This window comes from Carettochelys insculpta, chromosome 1 (assembly GCF_033958435.1).
Source record: "Carettochelys insculpta isolate YL-2023 chromosome 1, ASM3395843v1, whole genome shotgun sequence".
NCBI classification, from domain to species: domain Eukaryota; kingdom Metazoa; phylum Chordata; order Testudines; family Carettochelyidae; genus Carettochelys; species Carettochelys insculpta.
Window position 1 is genome coordinate 58,642,184 of NC_134137.1, and position 22,878 is coordinate 58,665,061.

At 45.0% G+C, this 22,878-nt stretch overlaps 1 protein-coding gene across 3 annotated transcripts in view; it reads left to right on the top strand.

Annotated features, from left to right (window-relative positions):
- Positions 1 to 22,878, top strand: part of FREM2 (FRAS1 related extracellular matrix 2) — a 208,271-nt gene that overhangs the window by 105,693 nt on the left and 79,700 nt on the right. For all 3 annotated transcript variants that reach the window (XM_074987027.1, XM_074987017.1, XM_074987035.1), the window contains exons 5-6: positions 5,474 to 5,599; positions 8,349 to 8,600. In XM_074987027.1, coding sequence (XP_074843128.1) covers positions 5,474 to 5,599; positions 8,349 to 8,600 — 378 coding nt within the window. The remainder of the gene's footprint in view (positions 1 to 5,473; positions 5,600 to 8,348; positions 8,601 to 22,878) is intronic.

Below are 22,878 nucleotides of genomic sequence, written 5' to 3' on the forward strand. Positions count from 1 at the left end.
GGCCAAATGAGCGCTCCACCACCTGGCGCGCACGGTTCAGGCGCTCGTTGAAGCGCTCCTGGCTGGCGGAGAGGTGGCCTTTGTAGGGGCGCATGAGCCACGGCCGGAGGGGGTAGGCCGCATCCGCGATGATGCAGAAGGGCATGGTGGTGTCCCCCAGAGGGATCTCCCGCTGGGGGATGTAGGTCCCCGCCTCCAGCCGGCGGCACAGGCCCGAGTTCCGGAAAACCCGGGCGTCGTGGGTGCTGCCAGGCCAGCCCACGTAAATGTCCTGGAACCGTCCCCGGCTGTCCACCAAGGCCTGCAGGACGACTGAATGGTAGCCCTTCCGATTGAGGTATCGGCCTCCACTGTGGTGCAGGGCGCGGATGGGGATGTGAGTCCCATCCAGAGCCCCGAAGCAGTTGGGGAAGCCCAGGGTGGCAAAGGCGGCGACAGTGGCATGTGGGTCCCCCAGCCTCACGAGCCTGTGCAGGAGCATGGCGTTGATGGCACGCACGACCTGCAGAGAAAGCACATGGGACAGCCCCAATGGGGTGAGCAGGGTGTGCGTGGCCCTGCCCTGCCCTGGCCTGCCCTGGCCCCCCTGCCCTGGCCTGGCCTGCCCTGCTCTGCCCTGCCCTGCCCTGGCCCCCCTGCCCTGCCCTGCCCTGCCCTGCTCTGGCCCCCCTGCCCTGCCCTGCCCTACCCTGCCCTGCCCTGCCCTGGCCCCCCTGCCCTACCCTGCCCTGCCCTGCCCTACCCTGGCCTGCTCTGGCCCCCCTGCCCTGCCCTGGCCTCCCCCTGTGGGTTCTCTTACCTCCATGAAGACAACCCCGATGGTGGCCTTTCCGACACCAAACTGCTGCCCCACGGATCGGTAGCTGTCCGGAGTGGCCAGCTTCCAGACAGCGATGCCGACCCGTTTCTCCACAGGGAGGGCACGCCGCATCGCAGTGTCCCGGTGCCTGAGTGTGGGGGTGAGCCACTGGCACAGCTCCAGGAATGTCTGTCGGGTCATCCTGAAGTTCCTGAGACAGTGGTCGTTGTCCCACTCCCCAAGCACCAGCCGCTCCCACCAGTCGGTGCTGGTGGGGTAGCTCCACAGCCGCCGGCGTGTGAGGCGGGGGGGGGGGGGGGGGCGGGGTGCTGCAGGGGTGCTGCCTCCCCTGGGGCAAGAAGGTGCTCAGCTGCCCCCAACATGGCATGAGCCAGGGCAAGCCCTGCTCCTGCCGGGAGGGCTGGGTGGACCTCTAGCTGCTGCTGCTGCTGCTGCTGCTGCTGCTGCTGCTGGGGGTCCATGACTGCGGCGCTCGGGGTCTGTGTGCCTATATGGCTCCTCAGACCACGTGCTGTGCAGGCTGAGTGTATGTGGGAGGGGCCCTTTAAGGGAGTGGCTAGCTGTTGCCCCGGAAGCGCTAGTCCGCCCGTTGACCCTGTCTGCAGCTGTGCCTGGCTTCCCTATTTCGATGTGTGCTACTTTGACGTGTAGATGTTCCCTCGCTGCGCCTATTTCGATGTTGGGCTGAGCAACGTCGAAGTTGAACATCGACGTTGCCGGCCCTGGAGGACGTGTAGACGTTATTCATCGAAATAGTCTATTTCGATGTTGGCTGCACGTGTAGACGTAGCCTTGTTTTCCTTGCAAGGCCTGTCTCGTAGCAGGTGGCTTCTGGGTACCCGTCTGGTTCTGTCAATCTGTTTCCTCACTTCCTTAGGTGGGTACTGTAGTTTGAGGAAAGCTTGGTAAAGGTCTTGTAGATGTTTGTCCCTGTCTGACGGATCAGAGCAAATACGGTTGTACCTTAGTGCCTGGCTGTAAACAAAGGATCGTGTAGTATGCCCTGGATGGAAGCTGGAAGTGTGTAGCTAAGCATAATGGTCCCTGGGTTTTCAGTATAGGGTGGTATTTATGTGACTGTCGCTTATCTGCACAGTAGTGTCCAGGAAGTGAATTTCTCGTGTGGCCTGGTCCAGGCTAAGGTTTGATGGTGGGGTAGAAACTGCTGAAATCACGGTGGAACTCTTCAAGAGCCTCCTTCTCATTGGTCCATGTGATGAATATGTCATCAGTGTAGCGCAGGTAGAGGAGGGGCGCTAGGGGACGAGAACTGAGAAAGCATTGTTCCAGGTGAGCCGTAAAAATGTTGGCCTACTGTGGAGCCATGTGGGTGCCCATAACAGTGCCACTGATTTGAAGGTATAATTTGTCCCTAAATCTGAAATAGTTGCGGGTGAGTACAAAGTCACTGTGCAGGTTGAACCTCTCTAGTCTGGCACTTTCTGGTCAGGCAACATCCGTAGTCCAACGTGCCTGTAGTTAGCTGGATGTCCATTTATCAAGAGTGTGGCTAAGTTTTCCACAGTCCCATAAAATCTGTTTACAGCTACCAGTCGTGGCTCTCAGTGTTCTCTGCCGCTGTTTAGCTCTAATTTTCCCCTAAATGTCTTCTAAGGGCCCAGTAAGCTGTGGAAATGTTGGAAATGTGCTAGGCAATATGGACCTTGTGTGGTTCAGAAAATTCTCTTATGTGGCACCAGTCAGGTTCCGAGGGTGCTAGGTTAGAGAAATTCAACCTGTAAGCATTTTGGGTGCTACTGTAGCTTCATCGTCATAAGCAACTAGGCATTACTGAGCCACTAATTGCTCAAGCTCTGCCATTAGCATAGGGTGACCATATGTCCCTGTCCAAAATACAGGACAGGGAAATATGGGGGGCCCAGGAAGGAGGAGGCAGCTGTTGGCAGTCCTCAGGAGCCCTGGGAAGCTGCAGCTGCTGGCACTCCCCCCCGGGAATCTGCAGCCAGTGGCCCTCCTCCGGAGCCTCAGGTAAGCGGCAGCCCCTGGCACTCCCTGAGCCCTGGGGAAGCAGCAGCTGACCATGCTTCCCCAAGGCTAGCGGAGGATGGCCCAATACGAAACAATTCATCCCTTTAAAAAAAGTAAGTCAGGATGCCTTTTTGGCATCCCAAATATGGGACAGATGGTTACCCTACATTAGCAAGGACACTTCAATATATGTCTGGAAACTTTCTCTGAAACATTTATCTTCTGACTTAGGGCTGGTGGCCTGTGGGCATGTGAAATTCCCCTTTATAGCAGAGTGATACCTGGGGAGATGGACGAGGACTCCCTGAACAAGATAAGCCTTCCTGGCTGATGCTCCTCAGCAAAACATACCATTTTCCCCGGTTCCCTCATCCAAACTTGAAATAAGGGAGGGGCAAGTCCCTTCCATGACATTTGAGGCTCTCAAAATACTATGAAGATTCTGCTCCACTTCCTCTTGCCTCTCAACTTCAAGAGCTCTGCACGGTTGCCCATGCAGGGATTTAGGAGAGAGAAAAAGCATGTGTGTACATACAGCTGGTTTATTTTGGGGAATAAAGTGGGCAGCTGAGGTGTCGAGAACAGATAAACGACAGTTGAATGTAGGTGAGGAGCGAAGTGATAACAAAAGCATGTGCTGGCATAGCAGTCCTGCTAACTGTTGGAGGTTTTGCTTTTGAACTTCATCTACCCCTTGAAGCAAGTGACCATGATCCCACAAAAATGTCAGTAAGGAATCTTGAGAAAAACAAAGGCTGCAACACCTTGTTTTATATAGTCTTTTTCAAATTAACACTTGGAGGTGTCTCACCAGGAAAAAAAATGATGGAGCATTTGCTAGTTTGTTTTAAAATATATCAAACCTAGAGGCTACCTGGCATCCCTATTCAGTTAAAGGGCACCACTTCTTGTAGATCAAGTTCAGAATTAAATCCAGTATATTGAGGACATCAAAATGACTAAGACTTGCAGTTTGTGTTCACTTTTGGGAGTTCTGTGGTATGAAGTCTTTACTCAGTGCCAACTTCTGAGATTTCCATTATGATCCAAAATATACACGCAGCCCTCGGCAATTTGCTACATTTCTAATTAAATATACAGGTGTGAGAGGCGTTGACATCGGAAAAGGTTGGTATGTTTTCTTGTGGTGTTTATTTTTCTGAAGTAGTAAAAGCAAATAGATCTTAGCAAACCAGAATTACAGTACGTCTGTAGCAGTCTTTTGACATATCATTCCAGCATAATTTTCCAGTTGCAAAAAATGAACAGTGAACTCACACTACACTTTCAAGAAATTGCTTACAACAATATCAAATAGTCATTGATTTTATTCAGAATCATTACAACAGTTGGATTTTACATAAGGAGTTTGTTTGTTTGTTTGTTTTATATTAAAGCAATTGTAATCTGTAATTCAGTTAATTTTGCTGAAATTTGCGAGGGTGGATGGATATTCTTTATCTACAAATACCATTTCTCTAAAATTTTTGATGGACATAAGACAATAGTGTGAAATCTGAAGGCATCATAAAAGCTAATGACCTGTTAGAGGAATGTAGAGTAAATAGATATATTACAGATTGTTTTATGTTTTATTTGCTTTGCCTGAAAAATAGGAACTAGGATTCTTATGCCTCATTCTTTTAGGGGTTCTGAAGAATGTGGGTTTTTTTTTAAATTTATCTTTCAAAGCTAGTGTTGCTTTTTTTTTTCTTTCCCCATCTGCCCTTCTGGCATCCAAAAGGAAATATCTAGCTTTAATTAATGGAAGATGCGTTCTCAGTCCAAAGAGAAGATAGAAAATATGCCTGCAGCAATTACTTAGATAAGAAAAGGGAATTCCAGAGAACATGAAAGAGAAGTCTCCCTGTCTCTATATATATGCCTAAAGATAATGGATATGTCCAAATTCTGCATGTTTTACAGGATTTTCTGTGAGCTCAAGCTAATGGCTAGCTTTCTTTTGCAGGATGCATTTTTGTTACACTGTGGCAGACAAGTCAACCAAAGAACAAAATTAGGGATAACTCTGCCATTGTACAGAGGACAAAAAGATGGTCCCTGCACTAGGGAAATACTACTTAATATAGTGTAGACTCAAAGTGAAATTCACAAAGGATGCAGCCCTGCATCCTAAGCACCCCAAATGCCAAAGAAGTAACATGTTTTGGATGCTTCCCCTCCCTGCCCCAAAAAAAGGCAAGAATGGTCTTAAAAATTCACTGTCATAGACGAGGATGCTGGAATGATTATATGATATGAATGTTTCACCACTGAACATCTAAGAGTTGCTAAAAACAACAGTATAGAAATCCCTAGAAGAATTTGGCTGGAATTCTGGATACATGCTGTAGGGCCATTCCTTCAAACTCTTACTTACAGGTATAAGGATGAATAACATGGTTTGTACCATTACAGTAATTAAATCACAGGAAGTGGAATTACTTTTATGATTGAGAATTGCGTATTAGTAAGTACTTACAGCATCAAGTCTTAGTTCTGGCATTCTTTTTGACTGCAAGTGAAATATTGCAACATTTTATTATACCACAGAGAAATTAGATGGAGGCGTATTCTGAATTCCCAAAAGGCATCTCTGGGTATTTTCTTTGTGACTCTTTGAGTTGATAAAGTAACACAAATAAATGTCTCTGATCTCTGCAGAATCAACAGTGTTTATTCCTCAGTCCACTTACACAACTGAGGAAGATGTTGGGGAACTGTTCATTCCTGTCAGAAGAAGTGGAGACGTGAGTCAGGAATTAATGGTGATCTGCTATACACAGCAAGGTAACAGAATCTAGGTGAAGTGACAACACCACCAAAACTCAAATAGTTTTTTCTGTCTGCAGAATATGCAAGTGATTTCCAGTATTGGTAATTACTTTCTGCTTATATCATTTCAATGTCAATTGGTAATGTTATTCTCCTTCACTTTGTCTTAAATGCTTTGCAGTTGTGTATTGTTAAATAGATGCTATAATTCAGAATTTCTGAATATTCATTTAAACTTTTAATCTTATGAAAACTTTCAATATTTCAACATTTTGTCCTCAATTGGGATGAAAATAAATGTTAAAAAGAGATTGCCAAAGGATGGAATTTCCAGGTTTCAGTCAGTCCTAATTCTGAAACCAGTGAGGCCTCTGAAGAAAGATACTTGGTCTATATTTTGCTGATAAAACCCAATGTGTTTAGCTTTTCAGCCACATTTTTCTCCTGGCAGTCAAGTTTTTACACCACAGTGAGATATTTAAAGCCTTTAGCTGAAGACCATTATAAAATGCTGTTTCAATGCATTTATAGAGCCTAGGCTTAAAACTCCTCTCACCCACTCAGCTGCCTGGCTCTTTCAAACCCAAGAATAATTAGATATAGCCCCATATAGCTGAAAGGTTGAAGATCACCAGGTTAAAGGCACAGAAATGGAATGGTGTTTTGAGATATTCACATATCAGAACAAATGTGGATAGTATGAAAGATTAATGCGTTCCATAAATCAGCTTGCCTGCATAGTTGTCAAGCCAGAGAATTAAATTAAGTTTATCTGCACTTTATAAAGGAAATGCTGAAAGCAGGGCCCACACTGCGGCAGTTCTGAGTACCAAAATATTTCTTTTTATCTATTATTGCCAAATATATTTGAATATTTACCAAGTTCATACCTTTCACATACAATTAATCTGCTTTCTTTTACGGAAGTTTGTATGAAAAGCCATTTTCTTCTTAGCTCCAAAACTTTTGGTTATCTTGTTCTCTTGAATGCACAGGTCTCTCAGAATACTAGAACTGGAAGGGACATCAAGAGAAGTCCACTCCCCATCCTACAGCAGGACCAAGCACCATCTGTATCATCCAGTGATGGAGATTCCACAACCTCCCTAGGCAATTTGTTCCAATACTTAACCACCTTGACAGTTAGAACATTTTTACTAATGTCCAGCCTAAACCTCCCTTGATGTAATTTAAGCCCATTGCTTCTTGTCCTATTATCGGGAGGATGGAGAATAATTTTCTCCCTCCTCCTTGTAACACCTTCATAGGTGCTTGAAATCTTCTATCATGTCCTCTCTCATCCTTCTCTTTTCCAGGCTAAACAAACCCAACTCTTTTAATAATCTTTTCTCATAAATCATATTTTCTAATCTAGACATTTAATCATTTCATTTGCTCTGCTCTGGACCCTCTCCAGTTTCTCTACATCTTTCCTAAAATGTGATGCCCAAAACTGGACACAGTATTACAACTGAGGCCTAATCAGCACAGAATTGCACTGAGTAACACCACATTCTGTGGAGTAATTTCTCCACACTTATATTAGTTATTTCATGCAAGATTAAATGGCCAAATGTTGAATTGAATTATAATCTTTTTCACAACATTGTCCTGTAACAATTGCAGTAGTTTCATACCTGGAAACTCCAGAGAGAGAGAGAGAGGGTGCATAATTGTTCTGGGAGTAAAAACAAAGAGTGCCAGAATTTGTCTCTTTAAAAAAAAAAAAAAAGGTATCGCTGGAGAAGTTTAATGCAGTGGCATTTCAGCAGTGACTTTGTAACATTTTTCAGACGAGAGAAATAATTTTATTTTAATGGGCATAATGAACAATAGTTTTCATTTCTGTTTTTTTTTCTCTCCTGTTTGCTGCAAATACTCTGAAGATACAGAACTAGTAAAATGTAACAGTTCAGGTTAGTTGTCATAAGGGCAACTGTAAGACATCTTCCCATGCAGAGCTTAGGCAAATTATGAAAAAAATAATTTGTTGGGGGAGGAGGGTTCATTGATTTGTCTTTAGTCATCTTGTTCTGTCATTGTCTTATTTTGTACATCATAACAACGCCTTTGTAGCATTATAGCGGTTTCTGAAACTTCATTGCACCATGACCCATTTCTAACAGCAAAAATTACTACATGATCCCAGGAGAGGAGAACCAAAGCCTGACCCTCAAAGCCCCTCGTGGGAAACCTATAACCTGATCTCCATTGCCCAAGGCTGAAGGCGAAGCCTGAGCCCCACTGCCCGGGGCTTGGATTTTCTCTTTGGCCTCCAGCCCCAGTGACTCTAATGCCAGCCATTTCAATGCCATTTTAATGGGGCCATGATCCACTCTGGTGTCCTGACCCACTGTTTGAGAGCCCCCGCACTATAGTAGACACTTAAAAATAAAAAAAAGGATGAGTTCTGGACAACATAGCAGCCCTTATGCTTCAAGGCTTCAGTCAGTCTTTGGTTATATAGAGAGTGAGAAGGAAAAGTTCCCTGGGGCAGGCAGTTTCCTATTTCATTGCCTCTTAACACCTTTCTCAGAGTCAGCTGACATTGAGACAGAATATTGGACGAGATGAATCACTGACTTGATCCAGTATGGCAAGTCCTATGTTTCTTTGCACAGGCACTTGAATACCCTGCAATGGATGGATCTTATCAGCCTAAAAATGAACAGGAATAAAAAAGAAGAGCTAAAGAGAATCAAACTCAGCATTAGTAAGGGAGTCTTTAAAGTGTGACAGGTTCTTCTTTACTTCTGTCCCACAGGAACAGCAACTGGCACTGTCCCAACATCAGTACTGTCCTACTCAGACTACATATCCAGGCCTGAGGACCATAACAGCATCCTCCGCTTTGACAAAGATGAACGAGAGAAGATGTGCCGTATTGTTATCATAGATGATTCCCTGTATGAAGAAGCTGAGACATTTGATGTTCTCCTGAGTATGCCGATGGGTGGAAGAATTGGGTCTGAATTCCCAGGGACTCAGGTTACTATTGTGCCTGACAAAGATGATGGTAAGACTTAATTTATCAAGATGGCGTTACAAGCGTAGGACAGAGGCAGCATATGATATGGCCCTCCAATCGTGATGTAGGAGCAGGGGTTGTTGGATTTTCTTTTATACTTGACACACATGCATGATTGTGATCTTCAGAAGCTTTTGAAAGCATAATTAATATAAGACTGATTTGTTTTGTTTGTTTTTTAAAAACTGGTCAGTATTGCTATTTTAAATTTCAAGAAGGTGGACTCATTGTAAAATTAGGTGGGTGGTGAGAAATCACCTTTCCACTGTCACAGATTTCAGAGATTCTAGAGGTAGGATCTGGGATGTCACACCGAATGGAAATTGTTGATGTCTGGTAGCTGCATTTCTTACTCTTTCTAGTAAAGCAAAGGCTTCTGCCTCGTCATAATCCAAAAGAGTCTAGTTATATGCTTGTTATAAAACCCCAGTGCAATTCATTGACAAATCTGATGTCAGAATAATGTTCATACTTTGTACCAGGAGACTAACACAACTGTGCACTTTGTTTCAGGCCAGAGTGACCATGGCCCTACTTCAAAAGTAGCAGAACTTTGGTGATGGGCTAGAAATCTGACAAGAATGATGTAGGCCTGGGGAGGAGGTGGGCAGCGCACATTGTCACCAACTTTCTTGGAGAATGTGCATGAAAGTTAGTGTAGCCCAAAGCATTATTTTCTGTGCAGTCTCCACAGCAGTAGGATGGAGTCCCAGGGTTAACACAGTGTTGGCCTTTAGGGGACTCTGCTCTGAGCTCAGTAAGTTTTGTGGAATTCAGTGAAACTGTTTCCTCAGACAGGAGAATTATTCTGCTTCAAAGTCTGAAAAAAGGAATGTTGTGGAATTTCCCAATACTCTTTAAGAGTGCTTTTCTATGTCAGGCAGTGATATAGCCTGCAGTTAAAGCATTGTGGGTGTGTCTATACTTGCATTCCTCTTTCGAAAGAGGCATACAAATGGGGGAACTCAAAAAGGCAATTGAGGTGCAGATTTACATATCTGGCACCTCATTTTCATATTCTTTCGAAAGAGCTTCTTTCAAAAGAAGAAGAATATTGTAGATGTGGTGCTTTTGAAAGTAAACCCCATCTTCGAAAGAACCCTTCTTCATAAAAAATAAAATAGGAAGATGGGTTCTTTCAAAGATGTTTACTTTCAAAAGAGCCACATCTACGCTGCTTTTTTCCTCTTTCAAAAGTAGAATATGCAAATGAGGTGCCAGAATGTAAACCTGTACTGCATTTGCATGATCAGATTCCCTCATTTGCATGCTGCAAGTGTAGACACAGCCTGTGTCTCATAGATACCAATATGAAAAAGGGAATCCTTACAGTATAGTACAGCATATAATGTATGTAAGGCTGCTCTCAGGATAACGTGTGATTCTGGGCACAGTAGTTTCTCGGTAATGAAGGGTATAGCAGTTACCAGTTCAAAGCTGAAAATTGACATTCCTCCTAATTATGCCATCAGTACTCAGTCTGCCTGGAATTTCTGATATGTGACCCAGTGCCAGAGGTGATTTTGCTTTCTGTGTGGAAGGTTTGAGCTAATCAGGTGCAATATTCATGAGCTGTGGCGCTTTGGAAAAATCCAGGAATTATGTACTTGTACAGTTTGTCAGAGTTTATTAGCCATGTCATATTTTAAACACAGGCTGACACAGAGTGTTCATAATCAGCAAACTTTGCTGCCCGAGGCCTACACTGATGTCTTGGAGCACTTTTGTACCTTTAATTAGTTATCTTTTGAGATGCTGGACATTTTGGGGGGAATGTTAGAGTTCATAAACTTCACAGCCTTTATGTGACAGAATAATATTGGGGCTTGTAGTTTCCCAGTTAATTAAAGTCTTTACACAAACCAGCTGGGCAACTGGGCTATATAATGTGCAGACTTCTTGAATTTAAAAAAAAAAATGGCAGGGATACCTGACAGGTTATAGGAAATACAAGGTTGCCTGTGAAGATTCTAAACACCGACTTCAGTGGCAACTCAACATGTGCTTCTGGGGATTGTTTTTATTGTTTATTCCCCTGAATGAAAGTGTTTTAGGTACAGCTTTAGCTTATGCAAACACTTCAACATACTACCCCTATGGTATCTATTATTGCTTTCAATTGACATAGAGGAGATAGCAGTAACATAGCCTAGAAAAACTCAGAACAAGTTACCTCACATAATAGTCACACGCTTAAGATGGAATTAAGAACAAAAATCTTTATGCTAAAGTCATTAGCAGGAAAAATGCAACAAAAATGTAACAAAAGCAGTTTACTTCTGGTACCATCTCAGTTTTACTTGTAGCATTGACTGCATTCGTGAACATTATTGCTTCAGTGCTGCCAAGGCTTCACATGAGTAGTTTTACCCATGAGTAGTCTCTCCAAGTTCAGGATTACTCATATGCAAAAGTGTTGAAAGAACGGTAGGGGTGTTATATTGCTAATGCAAAATAAGTGAACGTTCTACATTGGATGTCAAAAGAAAAGCAGTAGTTGTTTCGGCTGTTAAAAGATAAACTTTTAGGTAAAAGCAGTGCCTAAAAAAAGGGGCAGGGATGTGGAGCCAGAATTTAGCCGGCTCCCCACCCCCAGCTAATCCCATGGCTGCGGCTGCCAAGGTGCAGCACAAAAAAGCACTGGTAAAAGTGTTTCAAGACACATCCCAATTTAACTTTTAGTCTAATATGTTGCATCTGGCATATCTGAAATATCTTTTAGGCTACCCTACTCAGTGATTTGTGTCAGTGAAACTTCTCCCATAAGAAATTCCAGTGTTTTAAAAAGCTGCTGAGAGTTCATTTAGCACATCACTTTCTGATTACAGCTTGAAAAAAGCTGAAAGCACTGTAAAGAAGTTTACTAGAGGGATCAATTCAGGAGTATAATTGCTTTTTGGGTTTGTGTGACTTGATGATAATGTCCTGCATTTAATATTTTGTTGGTCACCTGAGATGACCCATCGTTTTGTTAGTCTTTAAGGTGCTATATTTCTGCTGCTTTGTTCTGTTTTGGAAAGTAGAGTAAAATGAACCACAGAATTCAAGAATCATTTGTTATTATTGTGGGTGTCACACAAGACTCCTGTTAATTATGTGCAGTTTTTTCATTTGTTGGCAATTTGCCACATAAAATAAATAGCATTTCCTTGGCTATGTGATATTATAAACAACTGAATTTAAAAATCCCTCTGATGAAAATGCAGGTAAGGTGGTGAAGCATTTGTAGTAACCTTATCCTACTAAATCCTGCAGTCTGCCTAAGTCACATTATTACACATCTGCAGGAGATCTGGAGCTATATCCTCTTTGTTTGTTTGTTAATGAGATTTACACATAGATAACAAAGTTTCTTTGGCCCAAGGTGACAGCCTTTCATTTTGTACTGATTATCGCAAACACTGTGACTGGATTAACATCATGCATCAATGTCTGGAGGTCATAAAACACAAACAGGAAAGGTCAAAGTTTAACAACACTACATCAGGTTTTTCCTAAGGAAGTCAAATCAGCAGTAGAAACATTTTTTATATCCATTGTCATTCAGTGCAAGTTAGGAAACATTCAAATTCACAACCTTTAATCAATGTTTTTTTCTTTCTGGTGTAAGCCCACAAGATTTTAAACTAAAATAGTTTTGTGTATAATAATGACAATTAATAAACCAAGAATAAGTGGAAGAGATACATCATGATTTATGGTGAACCCAAGAAAAACTAAATGTAATGAAGATCTTAAGGAACAGACTACTTTAATATGGTTTATGTGCAATTAAACTGTGTGGCTAGAATAAAAAAGTATAAAGATGTCATTCTAAATGTGACAAGTACTGGTTCTTCTTAGAGTGGTCCCCGTGGGTGCTCCACAGTAGGTGTCGGGCTCGCCCCGGCGCCGCAGCTTGGAAAATCTTCAGCAGTCTCCGTCGGGTCGCGCATGTGCCGATGCGCGTCGGCTCTTCGCGCGCTTACGGTCACGTGCGCAATCCAGTCCCTGCCAGTTCCTTCTCAACCGCTAACGGCTGCAGACGGAATCCTCTCTGGCTCCAACGCCTGAGACAGATAAATCTTATTTTTTCTCGTGTTAATAGTTTTTAACAGTTCATAGTTAGCAGTTCTATAGTTATTATAGTTAGTTACTCTGTTAAAAGTTGTTAAAAGCTAAAGACTATTTTAAAACCGCAGCGGCCGCCTCCAGGCGGGCCCGCTGTTTTTGTTTGTCGGCCTTCAAAGGCCAACGGTTATTAACATCACCTAACAGACTGTTAAGTGTGCTATTAGCACCTAAGGACTCAGAGTTAAGTTTTAACAATGCCATCCCCCGGCTTTAAGAAGTGTGAATCTTGCCGGGAGGCCATGCCTGCTTCAGGTGGCCATAGCAGATGCATACAGTGCCTTGGGGAGACGCACGTTCCCCAGAAGTGCTCCCATTGTTCCAAGTTGACTCATAGAGCTAGAAAAGAGGCTGAAGATGCTGTTAGTTGACAAAGCACTTCAGCCTGCCTCATCGGAGGCAACGCATGCGGAGGGCTCTTCAGGACCGCACAAGAGGAAGGCTGCCTCTTTGACCTCCTCTGCGCAGAAGAAAAGAAGAGCCTCGCCTACTCGATCCCTGCCCCTCACTGTTGGGAGCGGGACGAGTGTAACAAAGGGCCTGCGCACGCTGGCTTCCTCCACTGGTAAAGCCGCGGCGCATGCAACCACTCAAGGCCCTGCAGCTACCGGGGAGATGTCACTGAGAGCCGTGCGGGCACTAGTCAGTCCGGCACCGGCTACTGCGGCACCGATCGAGACTTCCCCAGAGGCACCGGGATCATCGGCACCGGGATCGACGGCACCGAGGACATCGGCACCGGCAACAACGGCACCGGCAACAACGGCACCGGGAGCAGTGGCAATCAGCATGACACCTGCTCTGGTACCAAGTTCACCGACAAGACCACCTGAGAGGGTAAAGGCTAAAACGAAGACCAGGCACCGCAGCCCCTCTCCTGAGGTAATTGCGCTGCCTCTGTCACCACGATCACCACCAGAGATTCGACGGGCAGCAACACCTTCAGCCTGCCACAGACATCCTTCTCCTTTTCTTCGGAGTCCATCCCAGGGGTCTGCACGCTTTTCTCCATCATCTAGCAGAGATCCCTACGAGTCGTCTCACAGAGGCTCTCCTCGTATGTCGGTATCATCTCGGAGGTCTCAACATTCCAGGCACCACCCTTACATCCTTGGGTCATGGACCAGGTCTCCATCGCTGGACCCCTGTCCCTGTTGCTACGACCGCCATTATTATGCGGGGCGTCAGCATAGGAGGTCGACGTCTCACTATGGATCCCCGTCGACCACCCCTCAACGCCACAGTGTTCTGCTGCCACCGGGGGGAACACCACGAGTTCCCCAATCAGAGGCTGGGTCTAAAGACATTGAACCCCACCTCGAACTTCCACAAAGGCAATCACATCAATACAGCCAGGATCCAGAGGAATTGGAGGAGAGATACCATAGTGATGCCTCCTCATCCTCACCAGACGAGGCCGTGGTCCCTGGAGACATTTCTCCCCCAGATGACCTGAAACAGTTCCAGGATCTGTTCAAACGGGGAGCTCAATCCCAAGATATTCAAGTGGCAGAGGTGCAGGAGAAACACCACAGACTCCTTAAAAACCTCAGGCCTCCATCTTCTTCTAAAATTGCTATTCCTCTGGACGATGCAATCATGGAGGCAGCCACTAATATATGGCAGACTCCAGCATCCACTCCTCCTACCAACAAAAGAGTGGACAAAAAGTACTTCGTCCCTGCGAAAGGTATGGAATTTCTATTTAGTCATCCACAGCCAAACTCGCTAGTGGTTGAATCATCCCAACACAGGTCCAAATCGTCCCAGTACAAATCTGGGGGATTGGACAAGGACATAAAAAAGCTGGATCTTCTGGGTAGAAAAGCCTACTCCTCCTCTACTCTGTTGCTCCGCATGGCCAACTATGCCGCTCATTTGTCGAATCACAATTTCGACAACTATTCCAAGCTTACTGCCCTCATGGACTTCCTTCCAGAGGATAAAAGGCCAGCTCTTAAGGCAATTGTGCAAGAGGGCTATGCGGCTTCTTGAGCGGGCGTGCAGATTGCACTGGATGTGGCGGACACAGCGGCCCGCGCCGTGGCCACTGCAGTGGTAATGCGGAGAGAGTCATGGCTTCACACATCCGGCATTCCAAAGGAGTTACAGGTCAAAATTGCAGAGCTCCCCTTCGACAAAATAAAATTGTTTGCTGAATCGACTGACTCAGTCCTACACTCGAGCAAAGATTCCAGAGCGACACTTCGGACTTTGGGGATATATACCCCACCGTTCAGAAGGAAGAAATTTTATCCTCAGCAACGCCGTTATGGTTACCAACAGCAACGTACCCAATTCCAACGGGGGCATGATCAGGGACGTCATCAACAAACACATTATAAGGGCCCTAGGCGCCGGCCTCAGCAGGGCAACGCCCCCGCAGGGCAAAGTGCAAGACAGCAAGTTTGACGGGTATGTCGAGGGCCGCGAAGCCAAGACCGTACCTCAGTGCCAATCTCAGTACATGTTCCATCACCGACTCAAGCCATTTTACCCACAATGGAAAAGCATCACATCGGACAAGTGGGTATTGGAGATTGTAAACACGGGATACACGATCCCCTTCCAGTCTTTACTTCCACCAAATCCTCCCACCCCACCCCTTCTCAGAGACCCCTCTCACCTACCGGAATTAAGGCAGGAGGTGGACCACCTCCTATCCATAGGAGCGGTGGAGAGAGTACCGGAACAATTTCAAGGCAAAGGGTTCTATTCCAGGTATTTCCTGACGGAAAAGAAGACAGGAGGGTGGAGACCCATTTTGGATCTACGCGCACTGAACCAGTACCTAAGCAAACAGCGCTTCAAAATGACTACGATGGCTTCAATAATCACGGCACTAGACCATGGCGATTGGTTTGCAGCCCTCAACTTACAGGATGCGTATTTTCATCTCGCAATTCATCCAGCCCACAGGCATTTCCTCCGGTTCCTTGTGGGCACAGATCATTTCCAGTACAGAGTCCTCCCATTCGGACTCTCGTCAGCACCCAGAGTCTTCACCAAGACCTTAGCGGTGGTGTCAGCATACCTACACAGACAGGGAGTTTTCATTTTCCCATACCTGGACGATTGCCTGCTAAAGGGAACTTCCCAGGCGCAGGTATTACGGATGATACACATCACCACAAAAACATTTACCTCACTGGGCCTCATCATCAATTTCTCAAAGTCAAAGACCGACCCCACGCAAAATATAGAGTTTATAGGGGCTTCGATAGACTCAGTCACGTCAAGGGTGTATTTACCCGAGGCTCATTTTCGTGCCATTGAATCTCTCGTACAACTACTAACGCACAGCCCCACTGTTCCAGTTCTGACGTGCTTACAACTGTTGGGGCATATGGCAACCACCACGTTTGTGGTGCAAAACGCCAGGCTGCATATGCGAGTATTGCAGCAGTGGTTGGCAACCGTATACAAACCCTCAATCCACACCGTCCACAAGAGGGTGTCACTTACAACAGAGGCACGAAGCTCACTAACATGGTGGGGAGACCCCAAGAGTCTCCTAACAGGGGTGCCCTTCTGCCAACCGCAAATTACTGTGTTCATTACAACAGATGCCTCCCATATGGGATGGGGGGCTCATATGGACAACAAAACCACTCAAGGATTATGGTCCCCTGCAGAGAAGACACTGCACATAAACATATTAGAGCTCAGGGCAGTGTTCAATGCGTGCAGGCATTTTCACAATTATCTGCGTGGAAAAATAGTCGCCGTGAATACCGACAACACCACCACCATGTTTTATATAAACCGACGGGGGAGCCAGGTCTCGTACGCTTTGTGCGGAGGCAGTCCGACTCTGGAACTGGTGCATCGCCAACAATATAATCATAAAGGCTTCATACCTACTGGGGGTCCACAACGTCAAGGCGGACCAACTCAGCAGGCACTTTGCGCCCACTCACGAGTGGCAGATCCGTTCAGACCTACTTCACCAGGTGTTCCGCAGATGGGGTTTTCCCCAAATCGACTTGTTCGCCACCCGAGAAAACAAGAAATGTCCCCAGTACTGCTCCAGAGTGGGTATGGGACAGGAATCTTTGGGGGACGCCTTCATGATCCCATGGAAGGGCCCTCTACTTTATGCGTTCCCTCCCACGACACTTATACACAAGGTCTTGGAGAAGGCTAGAAGGGAGAAAGCACACATGATACTCATAGTCCCAACCTGGGACCGGCAACAGTGGTTCCCATTGCTCTTGCGCATGGCTGAACATCGTCCATTTCCCCTACCAACAGTACCGGACATTCTCACTCAGGCTCGGGGGTCAATACTGCACCCGCACCCGAAGAGACTTCGGCTACAAGCATGGCTAATCCATGGCTAAGCGCCCTAGAGACTACATGCTCAGAGGGAGTACAACACGTCCTTGAATGTAGTCGGAGAACTTCCACCAGAAAGACTTATCAGCACCAATGGTTGCGTTTTTCCGAATGGTGTTCCTCCAGGCAACTAATACCCCAGGACGCCACCATACCTACGATTCTGGATTATTTGCTACATCTCAAACAAAACGGACTTTCGCTATCCTCTATAAAGGTGCATGTGGAGGCTATATCAGCGTTTCGGCATGAAGAGGATGAATTATCCACATTTGCCCATCCTGTTGTCTCGCATTTCCTAAAGGGGTTGGTGAATCTGTACCCCGCTCGGAAACCAATACCGCCATCATGGAGTTTAGACCTAGTTCTACACACCCCCTTGGGACCGCCCTTTGAACCATTGGCTACGGTCCCCCTTCGACTACTTACTATTAAAACGACTTTCCTCCTGGCAATCACGTCAGCTCGCAGAGTGAGCGAACTCGCGGCCATAATGTCCACACCACCCTGCACGATCTTCTCAAAAGAAGCGGTGGTCTTACGATTACACCCAGCCTTCGTTCCGAAGGTGTCTTCAGACTTCCATATCAACGAACCAATAGTGCTGCCCTCGTTCTATCCTAAGCCTCACAACTCAAATGAAGATGCACGGTTGCACTTACTTGACGTAAGAAGGGCACTGGCCTTCTACATCGATAGAACTAAACCTTTCCGGAAAACAGACAGACTACTGGTGTCCATTGCATCCAGGTCAAAAGGAGAAGCGCTATCTTCACAGACGATTTCAAATCACATTGTGTCTTACATAAGACTGTGTTACGAGATTCGCAAGACTCCTCTGCCAGTTCCGCCAAGAGCCCATTCTACTAGGGCGATGGCGGCGTCAACGGCGTTCTTCAAAGGCATTGCGCTGAGAGATATCTGCAGAGCGGCGACATGGTCTTCCTATGACACCTTCGCCAAACACTACGCCATGCACAGGATGCTTGATGAGGATACACGCCTGTCGACAGCAGTCCTTTCGCGGGCAAGCTGCGCATAAATCGGGTACCCACCTCCTTTTTCGGGGGGGGTTACTGCTGGGTAGTCACCTACTGTGGCACACCCACGGGGACCACTCGAAGAAGAAAGAGAAGTTACTCACCTGTGTAGTAACGATGGTTCTTCGAGATGTGTCCCCATGGGTGCTCCACTACCCACCCGTTCCTCCCCACTTCGGAGCTCTGTTTGTGTGTTTTCAGGGGCGTCCGGAGCAGTTGATCAGGAACTGGCGGGGACCGGATCGCGCACGTGACCATAAGCGCACGAAGAGCCGACGCGCATCAGCGCATGCGCAACCCGACGGAGACTGCTGAAGATTTTCTGAGCTGCGGCGCCGGGGTGAGCCCGACACCTACTGTGGAGCACCCACGGGGACACATCTCGAAGAACCATCGTTACTACACAGGTGAGTAACTTCTCTTTTATGACTGACTGAGGAATTTCTTTTCTTTTCTTTTCTTTTCTTTTTTTGAATCTGTAGTGCTGTGGAGATATTTTTTTACTTTGACACAAATTAGTCCTAATGCAGTACATACTTGAGGAAAGAAAGGAAGTAAATATATATGTATATATGAAACTCCAGACCAGATGCGCTTCTGATGCAAATAGCATTTGGAAGTTTTTGTTACATATGCTACCACAATTGAAATGTTCAATATTAATAACAGATGTTTGGATCAGATTAAGATTACAAACCATAAATGCAGAACAAAGTACGATAGATGTAGAAGCTACAGAAAGAGCATTTACACAAAGTAATTTTAAATTGAAATTTAAAAGTAATAAGTACTGCATTGTGAGTTACTCTTCTGGCAGTAAAGGGAACCAGCCTTTCTGCCTTTGGCAGAACCCCCTCTCCTCCTCCCTAACACTATAAAAAAGAGGCAGTATAAATAATTTTCAGAGGCAGTGTATGTTGAGAAAGACAATCACTCACATGCCCTCCATGATCATAGTTCTGACATTTAAAATTTTGAATTAAATATCTGAAAGATGTAGAGAGCTGGTTAATCAACTTCCAGAAGGAAATATTTTATTATTTATGCCTCTGCAGGGGACTTATCACAAGGCTTAAGATATTTAAGGTCTAAAAGATTAAAAAACCTGCCTAAAATTTTGGGATATTCTGATAGCTGCATGGAAAAATCATGTCCCTGGTCTGCATTTATGCAGATGCAGTGTTTTTAATAGCCAGTCTGTTTAAAGGGTCCTAAGATGTAACTCTGAATATATCCTTGAAGTAACAACAGTGGGAATGATAATGAAAAATATTTTATTAGAATATCTGTAAAGTATAGTACTAAAATAGAACTTAGGCTCATTGTAAACCTTGCATTGTTAGTGTTTGTAAGGGAAACCACAAATACTGTGCATGTGGACAGCTCCCCATAGCATTCTGGATTGTAATATAAAAATAGACAACAAATCAGTTAAAATTGATGGAAAATCTTTATATTAAAGCAGTCTTCAAACAGAAATGTTGAGCCAAATCCAAAATCAACTGAAATAAGTTGAATTCTTTGGGCTTTAGTTCAAGCTTCAATTTGGCTGTTGTAACCACTTGGAAATGTATTATTACTCAGATTAGAATGCTACTGTGCAGTCCATCTCTGTAAAGTAGTTGGAATTTTAAGAAACAATAGCATTTAGGAAATGAGAGAGGGAGAGAAACAGTGATGGACACAAAGGTAACAGGTTGTACTGGGTGATTAAAAATATGGTGCCATCATTTTAAAATATTTAGAATAGTTTAGAGTTGTGAAAACCTTAGTCCAAGTAAAGAGGAATATTTACTAGATATCTGATTAAAAATAATATAAACTGAATATAGAAAACTGTTGTGGAAAATGGGATGCTTGTTTGCATAAAGGGGAATCTCCAAAGCAGCAACAGTATTGTGTGCAGTGATCACATAAGCTGTGTCTACACGTGCACGCTACTTCGAAGTAGCGGCACTAACTTCGAAATAGCGCCCATCGCGGCTACACGCGTCGGGCGCTATTTCGAAGTTAACTTCGACGTTAGGCGGCGAGACGTCGAAGTCGCTAACCTCATGAGGGGATCGGAATAGCGCCCTACTTCGACGTTCAACGTCGAAGTAGGGACCGTGTAGACGATCTGCGTCCCGCAACGTCGAAATTGCCGGGTCCTCCATGGCGGCCATCAGCTGGGGGGTTGAGAGATGCTCTCTCTCCAGCCCCTGCGGGGCTCTATGGTCACCGTGGGCAGCAGCCCTTAGCCCAGGGCTTCTGGCTGCTGCTGCGGCAGCTGGGGATCCATGCTGCAGGCACAGGGTCTGCAACCAGTTGTAGGCTCTGTGTATCTTGTGTTGTTTAGTGCAACTGTGTCTGGGAGGGGCCCTTTAAGGGAGCAGCTTGCTGTTGAGTCCGCCCTGTGACCCTGTCTGCAGCTGTGCCTGGCACCCTTATTTCGATGTGTGCTACTTTGGCGTGTAGACGTACCCTCGCAGCGCCTATTTCGATGTGGTGCCACGCAACATCGAAGTTGAACATCGACGTTGCCAGCCCTGGAGGACGTGTAGACGTTATTCGATTTCGATGTTGGCTTCACGTGTAGACGTAGCCATAGTGTGTTATCAAGTGGCCTAAAATTTGCATTCTAAAAGAAGCAAGAGCAGCTTTTGTAGGTGAAAGAGGCAAGCTTTTGAGGTATACAGAGCACTGCTTTGAGTCTGGTAAAGGTATCCATGTGTCACAACTAAATATAAGGTGGAACAGATTATTTAACAGAAGTAGTCAACATATATTTTTAAGAAACTATTCAAGGTGAAGTGGCCTGTCGTAGAACAAAAATGGGAGCTCTACAGATAGTTGTAATAAAGCATAACTCTAGGGCCATTATTAAGACCACGATTCTTAGTGCCTAGCAATATTATAAATTAAAGCTCCTCCATTCCCATTGTGAAGGGGATATGGCAGTTTCTTTTGAGGATGAGAACTGAGACCTCAAATATCAAGTGATCATTCTGTGGAAAGTATCAAAACAAAAAAGCAGTCAAGTAGCACTTTAAAGACTAACAAAATAATTTATCAGGTGAGCTTTCGTGGAACAGACCCACTTCTTCAGACCATAGCCATACCAGAACAGACTCAATATTTAAGGCACAGGGAACCAAAACAGTAATCAAAGTTGACAAATCAGAAAAAAAATTATCGAGGTGAGCAAATCAGAGAGCAGAGGGGCCGGCGGGGGAGTGGGAGTCAAGAATTAGATTAAACCAAGTATGCCAAAGAGCCCCTATAATGTCCCAGAAAGTTTGCATCCCGGTTCAAACCACGTGCTAATATGTCAATTTTGAATATGAAAGAGAGTTCAGGAGCTTCTTTTTGTAAAGCAGGGACAAAACCCCATTACTTACAATTGGATAGCATATTCTTCAGTTTTTTGTGCAGTTTTTCAGTGCCAGGCAGAATGATTCCTGTATTTCTGTTTCTTTTAAATGCTTTGGAATCCATTTGTACCATAAAATATAAGACATTATGAATTAGGAAGCAGACTCCCAAATTAATAAAAAATGATATTCGCCATTACTCAGAATAAATATTTAATGCAATGTGAACTAGTATTTAATACATTCATTTTCACTAATGAAATATTAACTAAAAGCTTTTTTCACGTCTTCATTCAGACAAATGAAATAGCATTTAGACGCTCAACTTGCATGAAATGTTAAATCATCTCGTAAACAAACTGACCCACATTTCTCTGAATTAAAAAAGCAAGTGGGCTAAAAAAAATCCAAACAAATAGATTCTGCATTAAATACAATAGACATTACAGTCAAGTATAATTTTTACCATGGGCAAATTGTACCCTTAAAATGCAGATGCATGTGCTATTGGAATCAGTGAAGGTTGTGTTTGCTCACACAAGGGCAGGCAGTGTTTGAAGAGAGTGGTAGCTCACAAAAAGGTAGCATATTTTGGACTGCACACTTAGCTTTGATCGTTTCAAACACCTTCAGAGCCAGGCGCAAATGGCACTTCGCAAAATGCAAGATGAGTGGTGGGAGAGTAAAGCTGATTAAGTCCAATACTACGCTGACACCAAGAACTCCAAGATGTTCTTCAGTGCTATCAAAGCTATATATGGACCTTCAAAGCCACGTACTACACGTCTCCTGTCTGCAAATGGCATGACCCTTCTGAGGCAGAACAACAGCGTCAACAATAGGTGGAGAGAGCACTTCAGCAACCTTCTCAACAGACCCTCCATTGTTGACTCTGTGGCCCTAGGCCAGATCCCTCAGAAACCCACAATAGACAGTCTTGACCTGCCCACTACAATGGATGAGGTCAAAAAGGCAATCAGCCAGACCAGCTCTGGCAAAGCCCCTGGGATGGGCAGTATCCCTGCTGAAATTTTCAAATCGGCAGGACCAGTGTCTCTTGAAGCCTTTCACAATATCCTGGTCAGCATCTGGGAAGACGAAGACATGCCCAAAGACTTTAAGGATGCCACAATCATCTCACTCTTCAAGAACAAGGGCAACAAAGCTGACTGTGGAAATTACCAGGGCATCTCCCTTCTCTGTACTGCTGGGAAGACCTTTACTTGAGTCATCCTCAACTGTCTGATCACCAGCATCTCAGAGGAGAACCTACCAGAGGCACAATGTGGTTTTCGCCCAGGCTGCAGCACGACTGACATGATCTTTGCTGTTTGTCAGCTCCAGGAAAAGTGCATGGAGCAGAACTTGGATCTGTACTCTGTCTTTATAGACCTGACCAAGGCGTTTGACACTGTCAACAGAGAA